The sequence below is a fragment of the Psammomys obesus genome, unplaced genomic scaffold (assembly GCF_907164565.1).
Source record: "Psammomys obesus unplaced genomic scaffold, mPsaObe1.curated_primary_1811, whole genome shotgun sequence".
In the NCBI taxonomy this organism is placed as follows: domain Eukaryota; kingdom Metazoa; phylum Chordata; class Mammalia; order Rodentia; family Muridae; genus Psammomys; species Psammomys obesus.
Window position 1 is genome coordinate 6,477,949 of NW_026585643.1, and position 26,513 is coordinate 6,504,461.

At 46.4% G+C, this 26,513-nt stretch overlaps 1 protein-coding gene across 3 annotated transcripts in view; it reads left to right on the top strand.

Annotated features, from left to right (window-relative positions):
- Positions 1 to 26,513, top strand: part of Spata13 (spermatogenesis associated 13) — a 140,632-nt gene that overhangs the window by 89,545 nt on the left and 24,574 nt on the right. For all 3 annotated transcript variants that reach the window (XM_055617324.1, XM_055617313.1, XM_055617308.1), the window contains 2 exons: positions 24,271 to 24,407; positions 26,272 to 26,451. In XM_055617324.1, coding sequence (XP_055473299.1) covers positions 24,271 to 24,407; positions 26,272 to 26,451 — 317 coding nt within the window. The remainder of the gene's footprint in view (positions 1 to 24,270; positions 24,408 to 26,271; positions 26,452 to 26,513) is intronic.

The following is a 26,513-nucleotide window of genomic DNA, read 5'->3' on the forward strand; positions in this document are numbered from 1 at the left end:
GAAAGGGGGTAGGAGATGTTATAATTAGACCCTGCTGATTAGGAGCGTTGAGCTACTTGGGGCAAGTTTGATCTTTTCCTTTCAGGATATCTAATGTCTTTTTCCTTGTTTCTTCTTTGCACATGACTACTTAAACAACCACGACCAATAACTCACCCCACGCCTTGGAGCCCTAGCATTTATATACCCTCGAAAAGTCCCCAGAATTCCGAATGTCACACAATCGCAGAAACTGTCTGCAGCTGCCAGAGCATGAGGCAAATCATAGTCAGCTGCTCAAAGTGGCCCCATATCCCACACCTGAGATTAAAACAAAAACATGTTCTTACAGTATTTCTATGTTGTTGTTGTTGTTTTTAAAGAAACTAAAACTACAGAATTCTTACTATAGGTATGTATGGTATTTATACGTACATGATTGCAGGTACCCGAGGAAGCCAAAGGCATTATGTCCTTTTAGAACTGGAGTTGCAGACTGACGGTTTTAAGCATCAGAACATGGGTGCTGAGCATGGAATTCCGGTCCTCTGCAAGAGCAGTACATGCTCCTAACCACCATGCCCTCCAGCCTTTGAGGACTGTTTTAAAGAAACTTTCTGCCCTAAAAAAGAAATGGCAGTGCCTTCTACCACAGAAGAACTTGCTGCTTCTCATACAATTGACACAGCGGTTTCCCCAGTATTACCTACTTGGAAAAACAAGCCAGGAGCATTTGCCTGGGCCAGGAGGATGGCCAGAAGAGGTGATAGGGGAGCTCCCGTGCATCTTCCTGCGTGGACGGGTCCATAGTCAGCAACATCTGCAGACTGGTCCTGGGAGTGGCTTCTGTCAATCGGCTTAAATCTGGCTTGGTGCTCCTTCCAAGCTACAGGAAGCAGAAACTTTGGGGTACCCAGCAGGGATGTGTAGGCTTAGCCTTGTAGGAGCCTGGGGCTTGGGGCTGTTGAAAGTTACCCAACTAGTGGGCAATTAGGGGATCTGAATCCTTTTGGCGATTCTGCTGGGGCCTGATCCAGCCTGCTGCTGCCTCTCTGTCCTGCCTCTCCGGGTCCCCAACCTCACCCATCTGGCTCTACCTCCATGTGGGCTGCTAGGCAACGGCCCAGTGCCTCCCTTGCTTGCATCTTCTGCTGAACATTTACTACAAAGATTTAACCTGGGTTTATGCAAATAAGAAAATTAGGGCAGGAGTGGTGACACATGCCTTTGGTCCCTTTGGTGACTCAGGGAAGCAGAGTCAGGCGCAGATCTCTGAGTTCATGGCCAGTTTGGGCTATGAAGGGAGTCCAGGACAGCGAAGACTACACAGAGAAACCCTATCTCAAAAAAGGAGAGAGACAGAGACAGAAAGAAAGAAAAAATGTATCAGACCTTTTCCGGTTTTTAAGGTCCAATAGTTTCAAATTTCAGTTGTGTAGGCACAGGAACACTTCCATATTTTCTCATTTTATACTGAAATGTGCTGGAGCCCTCCAGCAGAGTCGAACAGTTCTTGAGTTGGGAGTGAGGATTAAAATTAATAAACTAACACAAAACACACATGGGACTTTTCCGAGAGGCTCCAGACTCGACCAGTCAGTAGCAGCCTGACTTTATTGCAGAGAGCTTTTAAGCCAGAGTAAAAACAGCTCAGAACAATGGGTTAAGTTTACAAGGAGGTGAAGCAAGAGGTGGGATCTTCACAAGCCATCCCACCTGCTGTCACAAACTAGAGGAGATGGACTTGCAAATTCCTCCCTGACTTCAGTGAAGGCCTGGTAAAAGCAGTCTTTCTGCTGAGGTTTAAATATCAAAGCAGCTGCCAGAGCAACGGCTCCTGACAGAAATGCACACCTAAATCGAAGTTCAAACATTTATGAACATGTTATTTTCTTTTCCCTAATTAGGAGCTGGTGTAAGAACACCTTTATATTGGTCCAGTGTTTGGCTTGTGTGTGGTGTTTTTCCAGACCAGGTCTGTGTAGCCGTGACTGGCCTAGAACTGACAGAGATGTATCTGGCCTCATGCAGCATGGAGACTGGCATTGGTTCTGGGTTTTGTTGTTGTTTTGTTTTATGATCAGTTGATAAGTTTGAGACTTTCAGGAAGTGCTCTCTGACCTGTGGGAGGGCCTTGTTGGTGTCATTCCTGGAAGAACCCCGGCTACTTCAAGCCTCCTTCTGAGTTGGACTGATTTATTCTATTTTGTGGTGCTACCATTTTCTGCTTCCTGTAGCTGGGAGGAACGCCAAGCTGTACTCAAGGGGCCTGGGGTGGAGGCCAGAACTAGGCTGGAGCCTTTAATTTTGTTTGTTTTTTTCATCTGTTTTATTTAGGTTTCATTTTCTTCCCTTGGCTTTTGTTTGTTTATAAATCAGATTTTAAATGCGCTGTGGCGTCGAAGAAACTTTTTTTAAGTGGGGGGAGGAGCATGATGGTACACACCTGTACTAGCTCTTGGGAAGTAGATCCAGGGAGATCAGGAATTCAGGGCTCCACTTGGCTCAGGTATAACAAATAAGGAAGATACATTGTATACATGTATGACATTTTCAGAGAATAATAAAATATTAGTTCGCTAAACAGATAAATAAAAGGCAGGCATGATGGCATCTACCTATAATCTCAGCACTTGGGAGATTATGTCTGTGATTACGGCACTAGAGACAGGAATATTATAAAAAGTTCAAAAGTTGATCTGGGCTACAAGGTGAGTTCCAGGCAGCTGCAGTGACAGTGTAAGACTCTGGAGGGTGGGGAGAGAATCCTGAGGAGATGGCTAGATGGGTAAAGTGCTTGCTGAGGAAATACAAGGACTGGAGTTCGGATTCCAAGAACTAGTATAATGTTTGAGGAAAGTGGTAGTACTTCCTGAGGGGGGCAGGAGAGTCCCTGGAAGCTTATGGGTCAGCTAATCTGGCCTATACAGAGGGAAAACAAGAGCACCTGTCACAAAACAGGGTGAAGGCGAGAACTGACATCCGGAGTTCCTTCTGACCTCTGTCCACATTGGTATTTTGCCATGCACACCGTGTGCGTGTGCCCATGTGAGAGCTAGAGAGGCAGGCAGGCAGAGACATTGGCACTTTTAAAAGTTACAGGAACTTTTTGTTTTGGGCTTATTCATCAGAGTACTTTGTCCTTTCTATAAGTGAGACCCTTAGCCTAAGTACTGTTCTAGCTTGCCTTTTATTGTCGTCATACAGACCACCAAAAGCCACTTGGAGAGAAAAGGATTTACTTGGCTTAGTGTTCCTGATCAGAAATCAGAATGTTTTGTTTAGTTTTTGTTTGAAAAAGGACACAAGGTTGGATGGGTAGGGAAAAGGGGTGGATCTGGGAGTAGTTGGGAGATGGAGTGAATATGATCAAAACGCAGTGTAGGAAATTCTCAAAGAACTACTATAAAAATGAGACTAGGAAGAAGAAAATCAAAGAATCTGTACTTGAGTTGCCTCACCAGTGTCTCTGGGTTTCACTGCTCTACTAAGAAACCAGAACTGGAAATCAGAGCTGATGCATCATAGTATGAATTGGGCAAGAAAGCTTGTGCACAGGAGGAGCCCAGCCCTTGGTCATCATCGTGAGGAAGGTGAACAGCTGCCCCTTTACTGTTTGTAGCTGAACCTCTTATGGCTCAAATCTGTGTGGGTCAGCTTCTGACTTGCTCCTGAGAGGTGGGAGCGCAAACACTCCACTCCTGCTGGGAGGACCAACCTGAGTTTAAATAGCCCTGAGGCTTTGGCAGGGGGAGGGCCTTAGAGGCCTGGGTAAACCTGAGATTCAGGGACCAGAAGGAAGGAGGGACTGGGCAGCCCTGGAACCGCTCTGGGTTTCAAACTGGCATGAGGGGATCAGATTTGCATCTCAGAGCCTTCCTAGGCTAGATTGTGGATGGGGAGTGTCTCTTGCCTAACTAGGTTGCCATGTAGCTGAAGGGGGGGGGGGGGGAGCCAGCAGTAGTACTGGGGAAGTAAAGAGATTGGAGTTCTAGAGGATTGTCTGGATGTTGTGAGCATGGGAGGAGTCCTTAATGACACCGATGCGAGGGTTCCCGGCTCTGTGGGTGGAACTGGAGCCCTCAGCTTAGTCTTTATTAGGCCCCATATCACAGGGCTCTCTTGAAGGGGAGATGGAACCTGGCTAACGGTAAGGACTTCCTAAACCAGAGATGGATGCGGAGGTTTGAAGGGGGCCAGTAAAAGAAATTTACAAAGATAGAAAATAGTAAGGATAGAGGCCCCGGAGCTTGGCGGAGCTCCTTGGAGCAGATGAGCTTGAGCACAGGCCCCAGTGGCTTGTACCAGATGCTGGAAAGACAGGCAGGAAGTTGCTGCAACCCCAGAATTGAAAACCATCCCGCACACCACAGGGAAACTGCATTTCAAGAAAAAGATCTAATGCGACAAACTGGTCAGAATGAGTAAGTGCAGTTATGTGACTCTGGGCCTGGAGGAGCTTGGTGACCTTGATAAAAAGAGCCATTGGCTGCCTTCTGCACTCACCAGGACTCTACCATTTCAGTAGTTGACATATTTTGCTGAACCCTTGTGGTGCTTTCTGTATCTTAGAGCTGAAAGTATCCTGTAAGTGCCAAGGATCAATTTGTAATGATTAAAAAACAAAACAAAACAAAACAAAAACAACTCTAGCTCCAAGGGACAGCATCTGAAAGCTCATTAACACACATGAGCTGATGTTCATCCATGCTAAATGGTTTTGGTGCAAGTAACAAGTGCATGTCAGGAAGTTCAGTCCCTGCGGAGCCTGTGGCTCTGCTGAGGAGACTCAGCATGCCCACGGTCCTAGGTTTTGTCCCTGGCACTGCAAAATAGTGAAGGACATTCCTTGGTTTAGGATTATGATGTAATCTCTGATGAATGAGACTTCATCTCCCTAGTCTGTATTTCTGTATTGATTGGCCATCTGGGAGCTATGTCCACTCAACAGTTTTGCCCAGTTTTCATTTTGCCTATTTGGTATTTTTGTTGTTGTTGAATTGTGTGAATTTAAAAAATAATATACTCTGGCTATTAACCCAGCTCCCCCTCTTCCCCTAAAAGTGAAAAGTGAAGGAACTTATTCATAGGTACTTGTTGCTTTTGTTGTGTTTTATTTGACTTTTTCAGTTAAATCAGTTGAAATATGAGAAGGTACAGAAACACAATTCTGTGCAAAGTCTTGTGCGTGTCTGTGTGCGTGCGTGTGTGCATTGCTGGGAATGAAACATTGGCTTCTGGGCTTGCTAGGCAAAGCACTCTTCTGCTGTGCTACATACCATTTTGCAGAGTCCTTTAGCACTGATATTATTATTTTCGAAATGATGTGTGCAACAGATATTATATGAAAGAAGTTTATTGAATGGAGATGGAGAGAGACATGATAGGGGGAGGGGCGCCCTGATGGAGGAAGGGGATAGAGTAGGAGAGAGCAGTAAGAGGCAGGGGTCCTTTTATCCCAGGCCCCTGTGGGCTGCAACCAATGGTGACATCATAGTAGGAAGCAGGCTTCCTAAATGCTGACAACTGATGGTACACTTCTATAATGCAGGCACTCAGGAGGCTGAAGCAGGAGGACCAGGCATTCAAGGCCAGCTTGGGCTACCTAGCAAGACTTTGTAAAACACAAAGTTAAATTTAGTAAAAGTCTTTGGAATTGTTTTTATTACCATTTCACAAGAGGGATAAAACAGAGAAATAATGAAATCCAGTCCCAGTTGCTCAGCACCCACAGAGGGTGACAGTCACTGGGCTGTAAGGATTGTTGGTTAAGGCTGCAGTGATTCCAGCTTTGTCAGGTGTAGAGGTCATGTGTCCTATCCCGTCGTCCCTTTCCCCGTTTGCCCTGTACTGCATACCAAAGGATTATGGTATTGGGTGTGCTTATTTGTAAAACGGGGTGAATCCATTTATTTATCTGGAGGCAAATCCTCGCTGCTCCGTGTTCTGCTGACTGCTAAGGCGGGTGGTGGAATTGTGGATTCCACAGAGTCGGAGGAACCCAGAAATTGTGCTCCCTTTCAAAGGAGGAATTAGGAACAGTCCATAACTGCCCACAGCCCACTGCCTCTAGGCTGACATTACAGGAGCTTCAGTAGCCACTCTCCAGCTGGTAGATCGTGGCTTATTGTTGCCTATCGTCAAAGGTTTTTAAAAGTAACAGTACATTCTGTCTCTGCCTCAAAAAACATGATAAAGAATTTAACTCTTTGTCATTTTATTTTTACAATGTACAGGGTCTTCCTGTGTGTGTAACCCACACTGGCCTTGGTCTCTCAATTCTCCTGCATCAGCCTCTCCAGTGCTGGGATTACAAGCAGCCACCACCATGTCTAGCCCAGAATTTAACACTTTCAGCCAGTGCATAGCTTTCCATCTTCCAGCAGTTAAAGCAGTCTTTGTTTTATGACTTGTGTATGTTCCAGTCTGTTGTTGTAAATTAAAAAAAAAAAATGTGCTGGGCTATATAATCTTTATTACTAACCCTAAGATTATCACAGTGGTATTATTTAACCTACTATCATAAATAATAAGACACAGGCACCTGTTAGATTTTATAATTGCCTTATTTACCTTGGGCTGGACAGATAGTTTACGTATGCTGGCTCAATATTCAGCCCCCATCCAATGACATCCACCTTAATCCTCCTCATCTGGTCTATTTTCCATCCCATAGTACTTGCTTATATTTTTCATCTGGGGTTTTTCACACCATTATTGGAGTCCTTCCTCTCTGCCACATGGTTTTTTCCCTACACTAACCTATCGTGGCATCTTTTTTCCTCCTCTCTTCCCATCTGTCTGTCTCCCGTGATTCTCCTGTCCTCTCCAAATCTGAGAACCTTAGCCACGCCTACCCCTTTCTGCCCTGCCCAGGTGTAGGCCATCTAATTAGCCCATCAGGTAGATTTACACAGCAAGGATAGGTGTACCCAGATCTTGAGGGCTAGTAACATGGATCAGACCAACCTCCAGCACAGTCTTTGTAAAGTAGAATCGGAAAGGAAAACCTTTTTAGAACACCATGTGTCTAATTTCCAAGTTTCAGAAAATGGCTTTTAAAGAAGAGAGATATTAACTCCGTAGGAGGAAGGCAAGAGATTAAACACCTGCTGTGTGTCACGAAAGCGTACAAACACACACATACACACACATGCCAGCCCTTGGTCCCTGTGACTGTATTGATCTTACAGAGAAGGAACTTAAGGTTTGATTATGCTCTGAGGCTTTGCCCAGCTCAGCTGTCCCGCTGAAGAAGTCAGGAGTAAGAAGTAAGAAGTCAGATCACAAAGGGATCGTGTTTTAACTTGATGGAGAGAGAACTGAAATGAAGGTGAAAGAGGTGAAGTGTATCTTGTGCCTCTAACTTCCCTAGGGCTGGGATTACAGGTGAGAGCTACCTTAAGACAGCACACTTTCTAAAATTTTAGTTTCATTTATTTATTTTGGATGTGTATTGTGGGTGTGAAAAACCCACAGGAGGTGTATGAACATCAGAGGACAACTTGGAAGAGTCAGTTCTCTCCTGAGTTCTAATGATTTAGGTCAGGTCATCTGGCTTGGCAACAAGTATGCTTATATGCCAAACAATCTTGCTACCAGGTCCTGTTTTTGAAGATGACATTTTTTTCATTCGTGTGCCCACACGTTTATCTACCAGCAAGTCACAGTCTGCATGGAAGTCAGTGAACAGTCTGTGACAGTTTTCTTTCACTGTATGAGTCTCAAAAACTCAGACTTGATGGGATGGTAAACCATCTCCCTATCCAAGATAGCATCTGTGAAAACAGTTCTATGTTGTAGAAAAATAAAAGGGCTATTAATATTTGCTGTTAATCCATAGGTTATTATGGCAGTTCTATTTAATCCACTATCATATCAGTAACAGACACAGACACCTGATAGCCTTATTTCACCTGGGGCTGGGCAGATATTAGCCCCCTAAACTTCCTCATTATCTCCCAGTCCCACATCCCATGCCATTTTCTCCAATCATCCCTGTCTGGGCTACTTCTCATACAAAATAATATAAATCCTTGCACATGCTTTTTCATCTGGGCTGCTTCTATCCAGTCGTACCAATTCTCAAAGTAAATTCTCCCGGCCACATGTTTTTTCATTTATGCTAATCCATGGTGGTCTCTGCTTCCTCTTCCTCTCATACTTATGTCTCCCCTTCCCATGATCCTTCTGTTTTCCAAGCCTGCAAACCTTGCCCCCTCCCCACCACTACCACCTTTCTTCTGCCCTGCCCTGGTGTAGGCATTTATTCAGCCAATCAGGGATGATTTGGAGGCAAGGTCACACGGTGTCATTTTTGGTGCATGATAGTCTGCTCATAAAAGACAGCAAGCAGATCTTGGGGAGCAAGATAATTAACAATCAGATACAAAGCACCAGACCATGACATTTCAGTTCTGTGTTTCTGCACCAGTCTGAGTTCTAGTTGGCTCCTGTGGAGCGTGTCTTGGAGAAAGTTTAGAAGGATGTAGAATATGAAAGAGAGAAGTGGTGCCTTCATTTTAGTCACACAGAACAAATTTTCTTTGACATGATGTGTTCAAGTCCACATGGCCCTGACAAGCTGCAGTGGCTACAAAGGCACAGAACAGCATTTCTCATTCTAAGGCTATCCATAAAGGAACCCTTGGTTCTCAACCGTTGGCTCTTAGAGACTGTAATGACTGGCCTCCCCTTGTTTGGTGCAAGATCAAAAAGAGAATTACATGCTAAACCATGAGACTGTTCAGTGGCCTTGCTGGTCAGTTCTGAGCCCTAGAACTGTACACAACCTAGGTGAGCACTCTACCAATGAACTATCGTCCCCCAGATTTAGGAGCTTACTTAGGCTGACTGCTCCAGAGGGGTAAGAACCCATCAAGGGAGGGAGGCATAGCAGCAAGCAGCAGGCATGGAGGCAAGAGCAGGAAGCCAAGAGACCGCACCTGCAAGCACAAACCTGAAGCAGAGTGACCTAGGAATAGGTGAGACTATATATTATCAAGGCTCTCTACCCAGTGATATATTAATCCAGCAAGGCGGTGCCATCTAAACCCCTCTAAACAGCACCACCAACTGGGAACCAAGTGTGCAAATGCCTGAGCTGTAGGAGCCATTTCTTACTCTAACCACCATATTCCTCACCCTCACCCCCATGATCACATAATACAAAAATGCTTTCAGTCCTACTTCAAAATCCCTTATGGTCTTTCACAACCTCAGCCTATTTAAAAGTCCAGAGTCTCTTCTGAGACTGAAGCCATCTCTTAAGTATACCCTCCAGTAAGATCAAAGAGCAAATTACATACTAAAACATATAATGAATGCCACAGAATGCCACAGAATCCAAAAATGGGCAAAGAGCAAACCATAGCAAGACTGAAATCCAGCAGAGCAAATAGCAAATCCTGTAGCACCATGTCCAATGTCAAAGGGTTTAGATAGCTCTACCTCTCTAGCTTTGCTACCCACAACCTCAATCTCTCTACCTCTCTCTCTCTGGTTTCACTCCTTGTGTGCAGCTCTCCCCCGCAAATGTCTCACAACTCTGGCATCTCTAACATCTGGAGTCTCCACTGCAAACCAGGCTTCATTTTTACAGCTTCATACAATAGCCCCTCACAGCTTCCTGCCCTCTCATGCAGAAGCTTGTCTTAAGAGCTCTCCAAAACTGTGCAGGAAGACTCAATGCCCTTCCCTCTAAATCATGCCTCTAAAGCCAACACCTTGTGGACAACACTGCCAAGTTTGGCTGCCAGCTTAGAATGGACCCTGTCCCACTTGAACCTTGTTAGCAGTGACCTTTTTACACCTTTGCTTTCTAGGAGCAGACAATGCCTTAGGCTCTCTTTCACAACTTGGAAATTTAATTAGGTGGAGTCTTGCCCTGAGGGCACCTTTTCCTCTTTCCATTGAGGAACCTGAGGCTTCTTAATGGTGTCAATCTCGGTAAAATTGCAACCTGAAGCTTCTGAGGTAGTCTTTGTCTCTCTAAACTTTGCACGGTGTATTCTGGTCCACATGCTTTTTCTCATTGTGGACCTTTCTAAGCATTGTACAAAATAACCATACCACAGACTCAATATTATACAGGCTTGAAACGTCCTTCACCAGAGAAATTAGTCCATTACTTTTTAATTTAGCTCCAGGAAAGTTCTCAGGTCATAGACAAAAGGCAGCCAGATTCATTACTGGATATCATCTGAATAGCTGGATGCTGTGATCTCCCAGGGAACTGGGGGTTACTAGGGTCCCCGAGTACTTACAAGCTGCAGTGTGGCTCTGGAGAGATAACCTTTATCAGTACCCAGTGAGGTGGCCCAGCTGCTCCAGACCAGATCTTTCAAACAACCAGGGGAGGGTCACAGGTGTGCCAGGTGCCCCTCCACTACAGGTGAGGCCCCCCCCCCCCCCAAACCTGGTGCAGTGAAGAAAGAGCAGCAGGGAGTTGGCTCCCTCGGGTTTGGAACACAAGCCCACCATTGCATTTTACCAATTGCCTTCTCGTCACTTTTTAACCCACATGTTGAAGATGACTGTGCAACCACTGTTTTGCGTATATTAGCTCATTGTTGTAAAGTTTAAAAAGGCAGTGACTTCCTGTCCAGAAGAGATGAAGGAAGCACACTGTTGACAGCTGTGTTGAAATGTAAAAGAAGAACCTGCTAATAGCCAGTCATTTGAGGAATACAGAAAAACATGGAGGAATTAAAAAAACAACCCTCAAACTGTTATTTAATGGAACCTCTTTTAGAACAAAGCCCCTAATATACATAGTAGCAATACAAGTATTACTTTCATAGAGCAAAGCATACACATACTTATTGTGTATCTACATTTGTCTTTTTGCATTTTTTACACATATTTTTTTAAAACAAAAGTCCCTTTTTTAGTGATTCCATAAATTATAGTTAGTATTATGTAGCATCATAACTCAGATTTTTGGCATTCCATGCTGTGAAATCCTAACTCCATTTTCAAGCCTAGTGACCTCTGTTGCTTTTTCTCTCTGAAACAAACAGCTCTGGGAAAGTGATCTGCAAGGGAAGGCTAGAGCAGCCCTGGGGGTTGGAGTTAAAAGCAGCACTTTTCGATCACGGGGCGCGAGCCACTCTGTGGATTTGCGTTCAGTTAGAATTTCCTCCCAAAAGTCAGCGCGTGGTGATGTCTCTGGAGCGACGAAGCCTGAGTCACGGGCAGCAGGCTGTTAGTTTCTGGGCAGCTCTCGCCAGGAGAGCACACAGCACCCAAGAGTTCCCGCAGCTGCTAACCCAACCAGCCGCCCTCCACGGTGATCTGAGGGCTGCTTTCCTGGGCCACACTGTCCACCTGCTGTGTGTGTTTAAACGGAAGGATGGTAGCTAGAGGAGAAATAGCAAGATTTTGGAGTCTGGAAAGCCTTCACATGGGTACGTGTGCGGTTCTCCTGTGGGCAGTATTGCTGACTCTACTCTCTTTCTGAGCTCCCATTCCTCTTCCCCCTCTCCTTCCCCACTCCTCTCTAATATGGTGTGAGTATACATAAGAGGGTCCACCAGAGAAATTGATCTTGGGTATGGCAGAGCAGTCAGAAAAAAAAAAAAAAAGATAAAATGGTGTGGAGCAAGTGTGGACTACCTCTTACTGGTGGGGTCTGGTGTTTGCTGCTGTGGCTGTTACAGGGTTTTGTTTATGTGTCCTGAAATCCCTTTCTTTTCAAAGGAGATACTTGAGTGTCTGTACTTAGAGATATATAAGCACCCCCTCTTGTGCTAGTAGGAGGGGTAAGGTCTAAAGCCGAGAACTGGTTTTGAATATTTACTGTTTTGAAAGTAACCTGGCCTGGTTCATTTTGTGCATTATGCTCATCACATTTTGATAATTTTTCCTTTTATCAGCAGCTGGATGAGATTCTAAATGTGAAAGAGATGTTGTTGTAGGAAGTTAGAAATTGTAATCCATGCATTCCTAAGGAAGTAAGAGGGGGAGGGGAACTTCACAGGAAGAAGTCTCTCTGGTCTGCAGATGCTCTAAAAACAGATCTTGTCTTTGGTCTTGCCTTAAATAGATGCCAGAAACGTGTGGGGAGATGAATGGGAATTGTAGTTGACAGCTTGAAGGCAGGCCCAGCCGCCACAGAGGCTGTTTGTAGTTGGTGTTTTCTTCCCTGTTTGGGTAGCTTTCTTTGCCAGCCGAGACAGGGCAGAGATGTGGTTACTGCGTCTGTCTTTGGCAGATTATCCAGCAAGACCAGTGTGTGTGAGTGACAGGCTCAACCACGCCGCCATCAGGCACCAGCAGAGGAAAGCCAGGAGAGAGGGGTTGGGAGACCAAGAAGGATGAGGATCCTGCCTTCCTTCAGCCTCCTTCTCCTTGGGCTGCCTGTCAGGAGGAATGTTCTCCCGGTGTTACCAGAGATTCGTAGTACTCCAGACTCTTCCACGGAGGCTTGTCCTTTGGGGAGTGAATGGATGGGTACTCATCCTCCGAGACCAGCTTAGCTGTTGGTTCTCCTGTGCTGCTCTGCCGTGGAGGGGCCACTCTGTGATTTCCCTCAAGCCATGAGCTTCCAAGAACCATCTCAGAATCTTACCATTCTGTGCACAAGCACAAGTGAAGCCATGGCAGGTAGTGCTGTCCCTCGTAATAATAATTGTCCAAAATAACGGAAGCCGCCACTGGTGGGTTGCTGCTGCACAGGAATGAAGCCCAGGGTCAGCTGGTGGATGCTTCTGCCACTTGGGAGCAGTAGATGTGACCCCCATTTTCTAGTTTGCAGGTGTTTTTGTTTTGTCTTTTAAGGGGCGGGGACTCTTCGTTCAAGTGGGGCCTCTAAGTCCAGTCGGTCTGGTCCTGAACTCGGGGTCCCCCCCAACCCTCCTGACAGCTGGGCTATAGACATGGCACACCACTAATGGACCTTGAGCCACAGCCTCCTCCTAGGTAAATGAGTGGTGCTGGTGATAATTTGGGACATTTGTTAGTACACCTGACCAGCTTGGTTTTCCTGATAGATCCTCCAGCTGGCAAAGTGGCCATCAGACCTGGTCAGTGGTAGAGGGAATGCAGGAGGGACATCCCCCAGTGTCATTCAGCCACCATCAAAACAAGGGACCCGAAGAGGTGGAACAGCTGGCCAAGGAGACAACAGACACTCCCAGGCATGTCTTAGGTAAAGCTGGGGCTTGTTACAGGGCATAGAGAGGACAAGTTCCTCTTGGCTGCTGGCCCAGAGACAGGCACCCTGGGGTGCCAGCTGCCCAGGCCTCCCGTCCCATCCCACCCCATCTCATCTTGTCACTTTACAGATGAGCACAGTGACACAGAGAGCAGATGGCAGAACTCCAGGCGAACTGCCTGCACTGGGGGGGGGGGGGGGGCGGCTCACTGGTGGCTTTGATGAAATCAAAGACTTACCAAGCCATCTGTAGAAAAATGAATCCACTTCTAGACGTTTGGAATGGTTAGGCTCATTCGTGAGGTGTCTCCCTTCCATTAGCTTTGGACAGCCAGAAACACGTCCTGTGCATTTGGGTGCAAGCTGATCAGGGACAGTTTTTTTTTAAAGGGTGATCAGCCATAGTGACTCTTTCTAGGGTCTCTTTGGATATTATTGTTGGTCTGTGCGCTCCAGAGATGCAAAGATAGCTCTTTTTTTGAAGAATGGATTTCAAGGTAGCAGCACATGATAGTAATAGTTTATGTTTGAATGGGAAAGGTGTCTCATGCCTAGTTCAGCCTGCAGCACACAGCAGCGCACAGTGAGTTCCTGTCCGTAAGGTCTGCAGGGTGTGGTCATGGACAAAGCGAACTGACACGGAATAATGGTACAGGATGGCAAATAAAGCACAAGGGAGGTATTTGGAAAGAGGTTAAGCCTGTGCTTGCGGAATGGGTCAGAGATGGTTATTGCAGAGGGAATCAAAGCTAGAGAAACGGGGAACCCTTATTAAAAAGAGACAGTTGGGCTTTAAACATGGAGCTGCCCAGGGAGGAAAGGAAACAGTCTCTCCCATCAGAGCATGAGCAAGGGAGCGTTCCACAGTGCTTGCTTCTCCGCAACCTGTGGTATAGTGTGGTGGGAGCAGGCCACTGGAGAACAGGTCCATGGCTGTGCTGTGGTGGGAACTTAACCTGAAGGCCCACTGCCTCTCAGTTTTGCCAGGCATCAAAGCCATTCAAAGGGCTTTTGGAACGGCTCCTGGCTCAGTGACCAGAGAATAAGGTGGGATTTCTCTCTCTCTCTCTCTCTCTCTTTTTTTTTTTTTTTTTTTTTTTTTGAGCATCCTCCAATGAGGCAGGGAGCCATGTCCCTTGCGTGTTGGGGAACCCCTGAAGAAGAGTGGTGTAGGTATGTCTGCAGCTGTGTGGGCATTGTTGGTTTTTCTCTGTGATTTAAGGAGGTGGCCTGAGGGTGGCTCTCTGGGTTGAGGGGATGGACCCACCATCAGCTATAACCACAGCGGCCTGCCTGCCTGTGAGGCCATTTCCGCTTTTGAGGGGGGAAGCTGGAATAGCTTATCTCAGCCTCCTGGAGGAAGTGGAGTGAGCAGCAGGAGGTTTTCTGAAATGTATGTTTTCAACAGACTATTCTAAGCACGGGAATTTCCCCCAAACAAAGCCGTGGGGAAATCCCCACCGGGAGCTGCCTGGCTGGGAAAGGGCACTGTGCATTAGCAAATCCGTGGGTGACAGCCTGCCTCTTCCCAGCTGTACCACCTCCTGGCCCAGCCCTGAGCACTAGCTGAAAGGCTGGGTACTTCTCACTTTGCTCCACATCCGCCTCGCCTCAGACAGTGCGGGTCAGGGGTGTTTTTCTCAGTTACACGTGAGAAAGCAGAGGCTCAGAGATCATGGCTTTCCCAAGGTGGCCTCACTGGGACCCAGACCAAGCTCTTGGGACTCTGCACTTCAGTGCTTTTAAGCCCTGTCACTTTGTGTAACAATAAGCCAGCAAGAAAGAGATCTGTTTGTTTGGAAAAGAAAGCCACTCAGGCTGTGGGAGTGTGGGAGTGTGTGGTGGGTAGGGGGAGTGAATGGGAAGGGATAGAGGGCTTGTTTTCCAGAGACTAGCCAGGAAAGGGACACAAAACATGGTTCCACTGCTGATGTTGTGTGACGTCATTTCCTGTTGTCAAAATTCACCTGTAGAATCAGATGCTCCTTCAGAAGTCTGAAGTCCCAGTTCAGATGGCCTGCTGATTTCACAAGGAATGTAGGCTGCTTTTCATCGTCTGCTTTTGTAAAACTCATATCCTTTCTGATTATGTGCTCTTTATTGGTTTTGTTTTGTTTTGTTTCGAGATGGAGTTTCTCTGTGTAGCCTGTCCTGGACTCATTTTGTAGGCCAGGCTGGCCTGGAACTCACAGCAATCCGCTGGCCTTGACCTCCCTGAGTGCTGGATTAAAGGTGTGAGCCACTGTGCCCGGCTCTGATTATGCTTTAACAGTCCTGTTAGCCCTTGTGAGCCTAGGCATTGGCCTATTCCCTGTAGGTAGCACACAACCGTCTGCACCTATTCCTGGAGTCCTGTCTGGCTGGAGGCTTCTCAGATGTCTGTAGAGAGTTGTTCCCTCATCCAACAAGGTAACAGACTTGGAAGTTAGAAGATGTCTTCCAGAACAAACTTCTAGAGGCCATCGTGTAAGGGACACAGCAATTGGACATGCAGATGGCACCCAGGAACGTTTTCCTAAGGGTGGTAGCTTCCCATGGTGGTCCAGCCAGAGTGTGGTGAGCCTACTGTGTTGTGTGTCTGGAACTGGTGGGCTCTTGAAAAGTGTTCTTCCAGAGTGGCCTCCAGTCTGAGGTGTGTGCTGGGTCAGCACACAGGTCTGTTAGCAGCTAAGAGTAGGAACTCTCTGGGTTAGTATACTCAAGTCCCCGAGTTCAGTCCCCAGCAATGAAACAAATTGAAAGAAGAAGATAAAGGAAGGGTGCAGACACTGCCTAAAGCTTTAGTTAGCAGGTACTTAGAAGTAGAAGCAGAAGTCAGCCTTTGTGGTGGGTGAGACCTAAAAGTCTACAGATCTTAATGTGACTTTGGTTTTGAGCAGCACTGTCTCCATGTTTACAGGATTACTTAACTGAGAGAGGGAGAATTAGCCTTCCCCAGGGATGAGCTCCAAAAGGTTACACAATAGGTTACACAATTACTCCAAAAGGTTACACAATACCAAGTTATCAGCCCATAATCAGTACACAGAGCAACACTAAAAGAGACTCAGCAGGCTGTGTTTATGTAGTTATTTGTGTGTGTGTGTATAAAAGTAAAGACTAAGGCCATGAATTTGAAGGGAGGTTGGGAAGCATGGGAAGAGCTAGAGGAAGTGGAAAGTGATGTTTGTAATTAACAAAAAAGAAAGTCACAAGGAGAACATACTCATATTTCAACAAAGGAAATGACATAGATATCTGTGCCCTTGTGAGTTGGCGGTGGAGATGTAAAATGTTGTGGCCACCTTGGAAAACAACAGAGAAGCTCCCAAAATCTTCCATCAGAATGAGCAACATCAACACTGTCCTGGCTGAGTTCAGAACCCACAGAACTGAAAGCAGGCCTTCCAGAGCATGGCAGGTGCACTCATGCGGATGGCTGCGTTGTTCATAGAGGCCGAGAGGTGTGAGCGCCCAGTGTGCTCACCCACATGAAAACAGACATGCAAAACACACAGCCTTAAGCCAGAAAGGAATTCTGATGTGGGCAGCATGAAAGGACCGTGAGCATCTTGTGCTGAGTGAAACACAGCAAGGCAGATACCACATGGAACTATCTGAAGTGTAGAAACAGGAAATAGGTGGCTGGCAAGGAGTAGGCAGTGGGGAGAGAGGGAAAGGAAGTTAGTGTTTGTACAGGGTTTCGGTTTTGCAAGATAAAAGAGTTCTGGAGGTCCATGAACCACAGTGAAACACAACCTAACTGCTTCTCAACTGCTTTAAAGGGGTTAAGCTGGAGTTTTAAAAAACAATACTAAAAAGGAAAAAAAAAATACTTAGTTGTTTGTGGAGATATATGCATATGCTCCCAGCATGGAGAGAGAGAGGTAGATAGGAGGGGTTAGCCTGGGTTACATAGTGAGATTGTCTTGAAACACCTAGCCAAAACAAGCAATTCTTTATTTGTATATTTCTCCTAGTTTTGCGGGCGTACATATTGAGAAATTATATTAGCTATTTATTACTCACAATTACTGTAGATTAACAAGTCACCTTTGCTAACTGCCATCGATAGCAGAGGAACTTGAAGGCTTTTGGGGGGCTTGTAGGAAGTGACTGCAGAGGGACAGGGTCCCAGGGAAAAGGTCATGCACAGAGGTAGGTATAGGATTTGGCATCCATCAGGCACACACTGGGGGTTTCAGTTGCTCTTTCCCCATTAGCAGTGTTCAGCTCAGCTGAAAGTCATTTACTGCAAGTGTCTGGCACCAGGCATAGCACTGAAGCAGAATGAAGTCAGTCCAAGGAGGCCTTGGATGCTGCTGGGGGTGGGGGGTGGGGGGCACAAAACACCAATGAGCTTTTTATGAAAATACGATTTTGAGTAACACAGAAGCAGCATCGAGCAAGGTTGGGGAGTGAGATGGAAGGCATGAAGACCGCCTGCAGAATTTTCTAGCCATAATCTGAGGTGGGTGCTGCGGTGCAAGCCAAGGAGACCTGGTGTCCATCCTCGCCCTGGCCTGGCACAGTGTTATTCAGTTATGCAACTTCTTGGAAACTTGCTTCCCCATTGGCAGTTTGCAGCCCGTTTGGAAGGCACTGAGAGTCTACTCTGCTGCAGGTGTTTATGTAGGATCCTGAGAAACAAGCCATCCCTCTCTGCAGGAGGAACTTCCATTTAGGAGGAATTTAAAATCACAGATATCATTAAGGTCCCAGAGGACAAAAAATGAAGACACAGTCAGGACAGCATTAAGCCTCACTGGGATCCAGGAGCCACACTTAAAAGGGACGGGGGCTCAGCAGTTCCTGCTCCTCCCCGTACAGTGTGGAAATATTGAAGTTTTGACACCAGTCTATGTTTACTGTCGATCACACAGATTACCTGTTACAGGCATCACAGAGGTGGCCTGTGGGAGAAGACATATGCCTTTGAGGTCCCACCACACGGCACCCAGTAAAAGAATATTATGCATGTCTGTACAATTTTTTTCAAAGCATTTTATTTGTTGTTTATGCATGCGCATCTGGAGGTCAGGGGACAGCTAGTTGGGAGTTAGTTCTCGGTTTGCACCTTGTGAGTTGTGGGGTTAGAACTCAAGTCCTGGCTCTGGTGGTCTTGACTGCTGAGCCACCCTGCCAGCCCTTAGTTTTATTTTAAAATGCATTTAGCTCTTTATACTGATTGATTGATTGATTGATTGATTGATTGATTGATTGATTGAGACAATGTCCCCACACTTAGTCCTCTCGGCCTTGAACTCATGGTAATCCTTCTGCCCCTCCCTGAAGATGTGGTTTTTAAATGGAATGGTCAAGAAGCATGAGTCTTGTCTGAGAAGGGGTGTCATATGGGGACATCAGGATGCCATCAGAACCAGGGTGACATGGTGTGTGTCTATAGTGGACCTCGGGGCTTTGAATCTCCCCTGTGGCTGATGAGCAGAGACATAGTTTGAGTTAGGAGCGATTTAATAGCTGCCTTGGTACAAGCCATAGGCAGTGGGTGGGGTGAGGTAGGGAGACCAGCCAAGGGGTAGCTGAGTGAGCCTGTTAGGGTGACCCAAGGTACAGGGTTGAGAAACAGGTGGCGGTTAGAGGGGTTCTTGTTCCCTTTGGAAGGGAAAGTAGAGTCCAGGTAGGATATGAAAGGCAGGAGAGAAAGAATAGCCTTTGAGTGTATAAAACATGAAAACATGCTCCCATTACAGTTGGTAGGACTGAACTTGAAAGGGGTCAAGTGATTTTGCCCAAGGTTTCTCGGCCAGAAAGTGAAGCCAGCCTAGCAGCCTGGCAAGTATTGGCATAGACTGTCTCGAAGTGCACTTGTGCACTGTGTCGTGATGGATGCAGGGATGTTGGTGTGACCCTTGGGTCTAACATTTGTCATCGTGCCCTTACGCTGGGCACCCTTCCCTACTCACTGCATGTCCTCTGTCTCTAGTAGACACCTTGCTTCTGTGATACTCAGCAAGAGTTCACTGTGGGGTTGAGGCTGTCGCATGACAGGCTTCATTCTTGTAAGCATTTATGGCAGCAGCTCAGAGGTCATTTGTCCTTGTCACTTTGCATCCTGTCTCTTGTGAAGTCTAGCACTTTCCCCAGTGAATTTTTTATATTAGACTTCTGTAAATTATGGATTGTAAATGATAGATAGCTACTGGCTTAAAAAAAAAAAAAAAAAACAACTGATTTTTCCCTCCCACACCCCAGCAACAGGCAGATCAGGTGGCAGAGTTCTCAGTGGGCCAACATTGTTCAGTGTTTCTTTGAGGGAGAAAGTCTCATTTTCAGGGCTTTGCTCTAACTGAGAGGCCCTAATGCCTTTCTTTTATTTTTTAATTTTATCTGGCTCAGCCGTAGCTGAAATGTGATGAAGAGAAATGCCAGTGGTGTTGGGCAGTACCAGGTCACTGCTGGCAGCCATCCAAAGATTCCTACGGCTCTGGGCCCCAGCCAGACCCAGGGTTTGTCTATTCTCTACTCACCGACAATCATTAGAACCTTTTAGCTGTAAACCCAGGCAAGCCACCAGGCCTCACTACAGGCTACTGTCTCCACTGCAATGTGCCCCATCCCCCAGGCTCACAAAGGCTTTTATCTTTAATGCTTTCTCTGGAGCCTGAGACTGCTGACTTATGCATGCAAAAAAACCCAAAAAAAACTACTCTTGCTTTCTGCTTCCTCAGCATTTCATGCCCATACCCCAGGAGTGTGTAATGGACGAGGTAATAAGGAACTTTCAATTCTGTGCCTTCAAGGCCTGTGACCATGGAAGGTAATGGAAGTTAAGAGGGCGCTAGAGAGATGGTTCAGAAGGTAAGAGCACCAGCTGCTCTTCCAGAGGACCCGGGTTCAATTCCTTGCACCTACATGGCAGCTCTCCACTTACAACTATCTGTAAGGGGATCCAACACCCTTACACAGACATATGTGCAGTTAAAACACCAGTTTGCATAAAATAAAAATAAGTAAATAAAAAAGATTGAAAAGGAACACACATTGTGCCGTGACTCTCAGACTCCTGAGGTCTGACTTCCTCAGGACATCACCCCCAGCAGCCCTGCATCCCTGAGAAGAGGGGAAGCTTGCGTGTGCTGAGCACTCATATCACACGTTACACATGAATGGCTGCCCGTGCCCACCTGCCTGCCCTTTCCTCGGGGAGTCAGAAAGATATCAGCTTCAGGACAGCATTAGGAGCTCCTGAGAGTATTCCTGTGTATCTTGGCTTTGGGTTCAAGTTCAGGAACATCTTGACCCACTGCCCAAGGCACTTCCAAGGCTGCTTACTATACTGTAGTTAGAGCTTGCTTAATTGCAGTCAGAGATGGGAACTGAGGTTGGGGCGGGAGAAGGGACTAAACACTGCAGGCAGCTAGCAGCCACTGTGAGCCAGAGCTCCAGCTCGCCTGTGCCATCTCAGCTCGTCAGTCTCCAGAGCTGTGACAGCACTGGTGGACTGAGGGGCCCAGGTGGACAGCCTCTGGATTAACAGGATAGCTCTGAAAGCGGGGTCACTACAGCAACACTATGGGGATTGCAGGTGGCAGGGTACCCCCAGCCTCGGGGAATGAGACAAGAAAGCATGGGCTTATGAGCATACCCAGCCAGGTCAGATGCTGCTAGAGGAAACTGAGTGGAGCTTAGGCTCATGGGATAGGACACCCCAGGGTGGGGTGGCTGCAGTAGAGGTGTCTCCTTCTCACCACACTGCTTCTTCATGTGATGGCTGTTGTTGTAAATTAAAGGATTTGGGGGCTGTATAATGTTATTTATTATTAAGCCTATAATTATTGTGGTGTTATTATTTAACCCATTATCACAGTAAGACACAGACACCTGTTAGATTTAATAATTGCCTTGGGCTGGGCAGATGATTCCATCTATGCTAGTTCAATAACCTCACCATCCACCTCCCAGCCCCCATCCACTGCCATCCTCCCTAACCATTGTCATCTGGACTATCTTCCATCCATGATCTTAAAAATACTTGCTTGTATTCTTCACCTGGGCCTCTCCATGCCATTACTGGAGTCCTTCCTCCCAGCCCACATGGTTTCTTCTCCAGGCTAACCCATTGTGGGGTCCTCCTCCCTCCTCTCTTCCCATCCGTCTCTGTTTCCCATGATTCTCTTGAACCCAAAGCCTGGGAACCTTAGCCATGGCTACCCCATTCTGCCCTGCCCAGGTTTTAGGCCTTTAATCAGCCAATCAGGTATAATGTCTTAGGCAGGTTTACATAACAAGGGTAGGTTTATGCAGGCAGTAACCAGATCTTGGGGGTCAGTAATTAGCATCAAAATACAAGCATCAGACCAACCCCCAACAGATGGCCCTTTTACCAGTCCTTCCAGAACCTTGTTGAGCTCATCTTCTCTTGCTCCCAGCCTGGGGATGATGGACACCCCCCACTCCCGTTCCACTCGGCTTTTTCCAGGGTGTCACCTTGGTGCCCACTGCAGCAGCCTCCAGTCTCCCCAGCCCCACTACTTTCCTTCCTGTTGTAGTAGACTCACCCAGTCCTGCCCTTGTCACACGGTGCCCTAAGGTAGAAGTGGACTCTGGAAACTCATTATCCCAATCCAAAACTCAGAAGCCAATTGGTATCATGTTTCTGTGACCCAGCCCTTTGGCCAAGGTGGGAGGATATGAATTCTAAACTAGCCTGGGCTACACAGTGAGACCAGTCATAAAAGCTACGCACTGATAGGACACTCTTGGGTTTCTTGGAACCTGGGAGTCTCCTGCCTCAGTCTCCCCATTCTCACCTTTCACTCCATTCTCAGAAGGCCCCTGGCCACAGGGGATTCATGGATATGTGAAACTTAAGGTTAAACCTTTCATATACTATGCTTTTTCTACTTGGGCATACCTCTGATAAATTTATAAAGTCCATACAAGGTTCAGATGAACAACAATAATAAAGTAAAACACTAACAACAAACATATGCCATAGACATCAAGGATGCTTTCCTGGCATGCATAAAGCCCTGGGTCTGTCTGTAGCACCCTAAATACAAGCCAGCAAGCATAAGGATGTTTATTTCTGGCAATTTCCATTTAATTTTTTTCCAACCATGCTTGGAAGTAATGGAAACCTTTGGAAGTGAAGCATTGGATTAAAGTGGTCTTTGGTCATGGAGTCACATGTGATGTATGCTTCAGATTGTGCTACCATTTCCACTTGGTCAAGGGCTGTCTCCGTGTCATGACTGAGGTGGCATGTCTCTCTCTTCTGAAGAGCCTTTCTTGGTGGCATGCTTTTCTCTTTAAAACCTCCCTACCACCTTTTGTAAGCCAGTATCTGGCTTGAGTGTTAAGCACTGAGCGCCCTTTGCTCTCCTCAAAGCTCCAGCTCACCAGCTACTGGTCTTGGCTCCTTGTGGTAGATGAGCTTTGTCCCATTTTCCTCAGCATCCAATGGACCTCCTGCTGGAGAAAATGGTGATGGAAATGTCACTGCTCCTGTAGCAGAGGGAGGCTAACCCAGTACTTCTCAAGCATTCAGCAATGGTGAGGGGAGCCATTGTTCTGAAAGAACATCTGGGCAACCATAGTAGTCTTTAACAAAATGCCTCCCCTCTTTTTTTTATTAATTATTTTTGAAAAGTGTTTTAGTTTTTGATATGACACAGTTACGTCCTTTCCCGCTTCCCTTTCCTTTCTCCAAGCACTCCCATATATCCCTTTTTACTCTCTGTCAGATTTATGACTTTTCATTAATTGTTACAGATGTACATGTATATGTATATTCCTAAACACATAATGTTCAGTTTGAATGATGACACTTGTATGTATGTTTTGAGGTCTGACCATTTGGTATTGGATAATTGGGGAAGATTGTTTCCTCCCGAACTCAATATTCCTTAGTTGCCTTTGGTTTTTTGTTTGTTTGTTTGTTTGTTTTGTATGGCTGAGACCTCACAGGTTTCCCCTTCCATCCATGTTGACATATCTGTTGTTTTTGTCCTTTCCTGTTCATGTTTGGGCAGTCATGTTGGTGGGACTTCCATGTGTAGTTGGTTATTACTAGAAGACACAGTGTCACAGCAGACTCCCAGATCCTCTGGCTCCTACAGTCTTTCCGACCCCTCTTCCAAAATGTTCCTGAGCCTTAGGAATGTTTTATAGATTGAGTTGTAGATGACTCTGTTTCTTTTGGTTGCAATTTCTGTAATGGTGTCTGTCTGTTGCAAAGAAAAGTTTCCTTGATGAGGGCTGAGGACGACACTTATCTATGGGTATAAGACCAATGTTTAGGATGTAGTTAGGAATCATGCTGGTTTAGTAAAGTGGAAGTTGAGGTTCACCTCCAAGACTCATGACCTCGCTAGCCCTGGGCAGTGTCCTCATCTTTGAAATTCCTTTCTGTTTTGGTAAAGATGTCCACAGTTTCCTGTTGATACTGAGCACTGTTCTTGTGGCTGGGTGGACCACGTGGACACCTTCTGACACTGGTTATAATATTCCCTCACTGGCTATAGAAGAACATGCCTCAAAGGTGATGAAATTCTCGAGCTCTTTACTTCCTCAAGAATAGCAACACATTTCTGGAAAACATTACCATGTTTCTTCTCATTTTAAACAAGTTCTCAGTAAATTAGGTTGGCCTCTAAACCATGGAGATTATCCTATCCTGCCTCAGCCCAGGTTCACGGCTATGAACCCCCATACTTTGCTGTTTTCTGTATTCTTTATATCCGCTCTGGAGTGGATTTCCTACTGAATCATGAATAATTCCCTCTCCCTTGACTCACAAAATAGCCCTGTTAGCAATATCTGAAATGCTCTGCTGCAGAGCTGCTGGGATACTGGAGTCCAGATGCTCTTGGCACTAGATACCACCCCAGAGTTAAAGAGTCAGTGGAGATGTCCTAACTCTGTCCTACTCTGGGTAGGATAAAATGGCCATTTTTCTTGAGGAACATTACCAGTGGCCACTTGCTTTGCTGTATAAATTGGTTGTTGTTGATACCTGCATCTTGCTCTATAACGCTGGCTGGTCTGGAACTCATTGCGTATGTAGCTCAGGCTGGCCTCAGATTTGCTGTGACCCTCCTTACGTCTGCCTCTTGAGTGCTGAGATTACAGGTGTGAGCCCACATGCCCGTGTCTTTTAAAACATGCCTTCTCTGGCTCTTCCCCTGCAGTCTCTTCAGATGGAGGTGCAGACTCTTCAGTGTTAGTGGATGACAATGGTAGCGAGGAAGACTTCAGCTATGAAGAGCTCTGCCAGGCCAACCCTCGGTACCTGCAGCCAGGCGGGGAACAGCTGGCCATCAATGAGGTACTGGAATCTCACCTGTGCATATACTTGGTTCTCAAGGCTGTGGCTATCTGTTAGTTCTTCCTGGGCATATCCTGAAGCCTGGGGCTCTGGCTATCTGGTTTCTGTTACAGTCCAGGAACTCGTTTATATCTGAGTTTTGCAGGTTCCTGACAAGTGCTTCCCTGTAAGCACTAAGGTAAGCGGTCTTCAGCTTTTTAAATGTGTTCATTAGCTGGGCAGCAGTGGTATGCACCTTTAACAACACTCAGGAGGCAGAGGCAGGCTGATCTGAGTTTGAGGTCACCCTGATCTACAGAGTGAGTTCCAGGACAACCAGGGCTACACAGAGAAACCCTGTCTCAAAAAACCAAAATTTAAAAAAAAGTGTTCAGTTATCTCAGGTGATTCTCACAGCTGCTGTCTCAGGTAAGTGAACACACTGGTCTGTGTTTTAGTGAACACCCTGAAGTGTTTGCTAAATGAAATTACACTCAGTGGGTTGTATGCTATCTACTCTGAAAGCTAAGATAGGAAGCTCAAAATTTCAAGGCCTCCCTGAGCAGTTTATGGAGGTCCTATCTTACATAAGAACAAGGTAGTTCAGTCACAGAGTACACAGGCTCTGGGTTCTATCCCCAACACTGCAGGGGTGTGTGTGTGTGTGTGAAATGATTTGCTAGCAAATAGCAGAGGTGAAATTAACCATGTGTTTCATTTTGTCAGTCAGGTTCTATTTTGTTTCCACTACACTGAATTAGCACTTATCCTGCCTTATGTTGGCCTTCTCTTCCTCCCTGATTCTATCCCCACTAGACAGGGTTTTTCTGTGTAGCCCTGGCTGTCCTGGAAATCTCTGTCTGTAGATCAGGCTGGCCTCAAATTTAGAGATCCACGTGCCTCTGCCTCCTGAGTGCTGGGATTGACTGTGTGTTCCATGGTGCTAAGCCCTACATGATCCCCTTTTCTTTGTTGCTTTCTGGAAGGCTTCTCCAGATTTTGACATTCTTAAGTGGAACACAGGGAGCCATGGCTTCTTCACTAAGGTGTCCACTTATTACCGGGTAGCTCTGGCATCTAGTGTGGTGGCTCAGACAACCTCTGTGGAGCAAAGACTCCAGACGCTGAGTTTGCTAGGTAACCAGTCTCCAGCTTCCTCCCTTCCTCAAGATGTCTGACTTTTCCACGGCAGGAAAGCTGTATGCCTGTGTTCAGTAGAGTCAATAGATACTTCAGATCTGGAGTTTTCTTCTTTTTTTGGGTATAGAACAACCCTTCTCTTCTCTCTTCCCTTGAGTACGGTGCACAGTGACTTAGGTGATACTCAGCCCTTTATTATGTGATGTGCTTCCTGTTAGATGGGCATGTAGGAGTGTTCTGGGCTATGCTAGAGAAGGCTAAGTGAGTACTCATGGACGGTGACTAGGTGTAGTAAGTGTGCTCGATTTATGATGGTTTTGACTTCGATGACTTGCTATGATGTAACTCCATATGTGAGTCAAGAGGTTCCGTACATCTTTGTTTTTTGTTCGTTAGTTTATTTTTTGAGATAGTCTTGTTCCATAACCCAGACTAGCCTTGAACTTGTAATCCCCCTGCCCCAAACCCCTACATGGTAGGATTACGATATGTGTCACCACACCCAGCGTGTATATGCACCTTTTTAAAGTTGACCCGAGTTTCCCTTTAAGGGCAGGTCACAGACTTCTCCCGAGACTGTCTTCCTTCAGTTGATTTCATATGATCAGCACACCTGGACAGCATGAGTCCTTTTAGGCAGAGTAGAAGGTGTCAGGTCATCGTGAGAAAGCATACCCAGCATGTGGCACGCTTCCGTCTGCCCGCCTTGCTAGATGCCAAGCATGTTCTTCTGTTCCCATTCCAGCTCATCAGTGATGGCAGCGTGGTCTGTGCGGAAGCACTTTGGGACCATGTGACCATGGACGACCAGGAGCTGGGCTTCAAGGCTGGGGATGTCATCCAGGTCCTGGAAGCCTCTAACAAGGACTGGTGGTGGGGCCGGAATGAAGATAAGGAGGCCTGGTTCCCTGCAAGCTTTGTTAGGGTGAGTGTGGCCCTCTGTTTTCCAGAGGTGTTCGTGGGCAGGGGATTGCAGAAGAGTTTCAG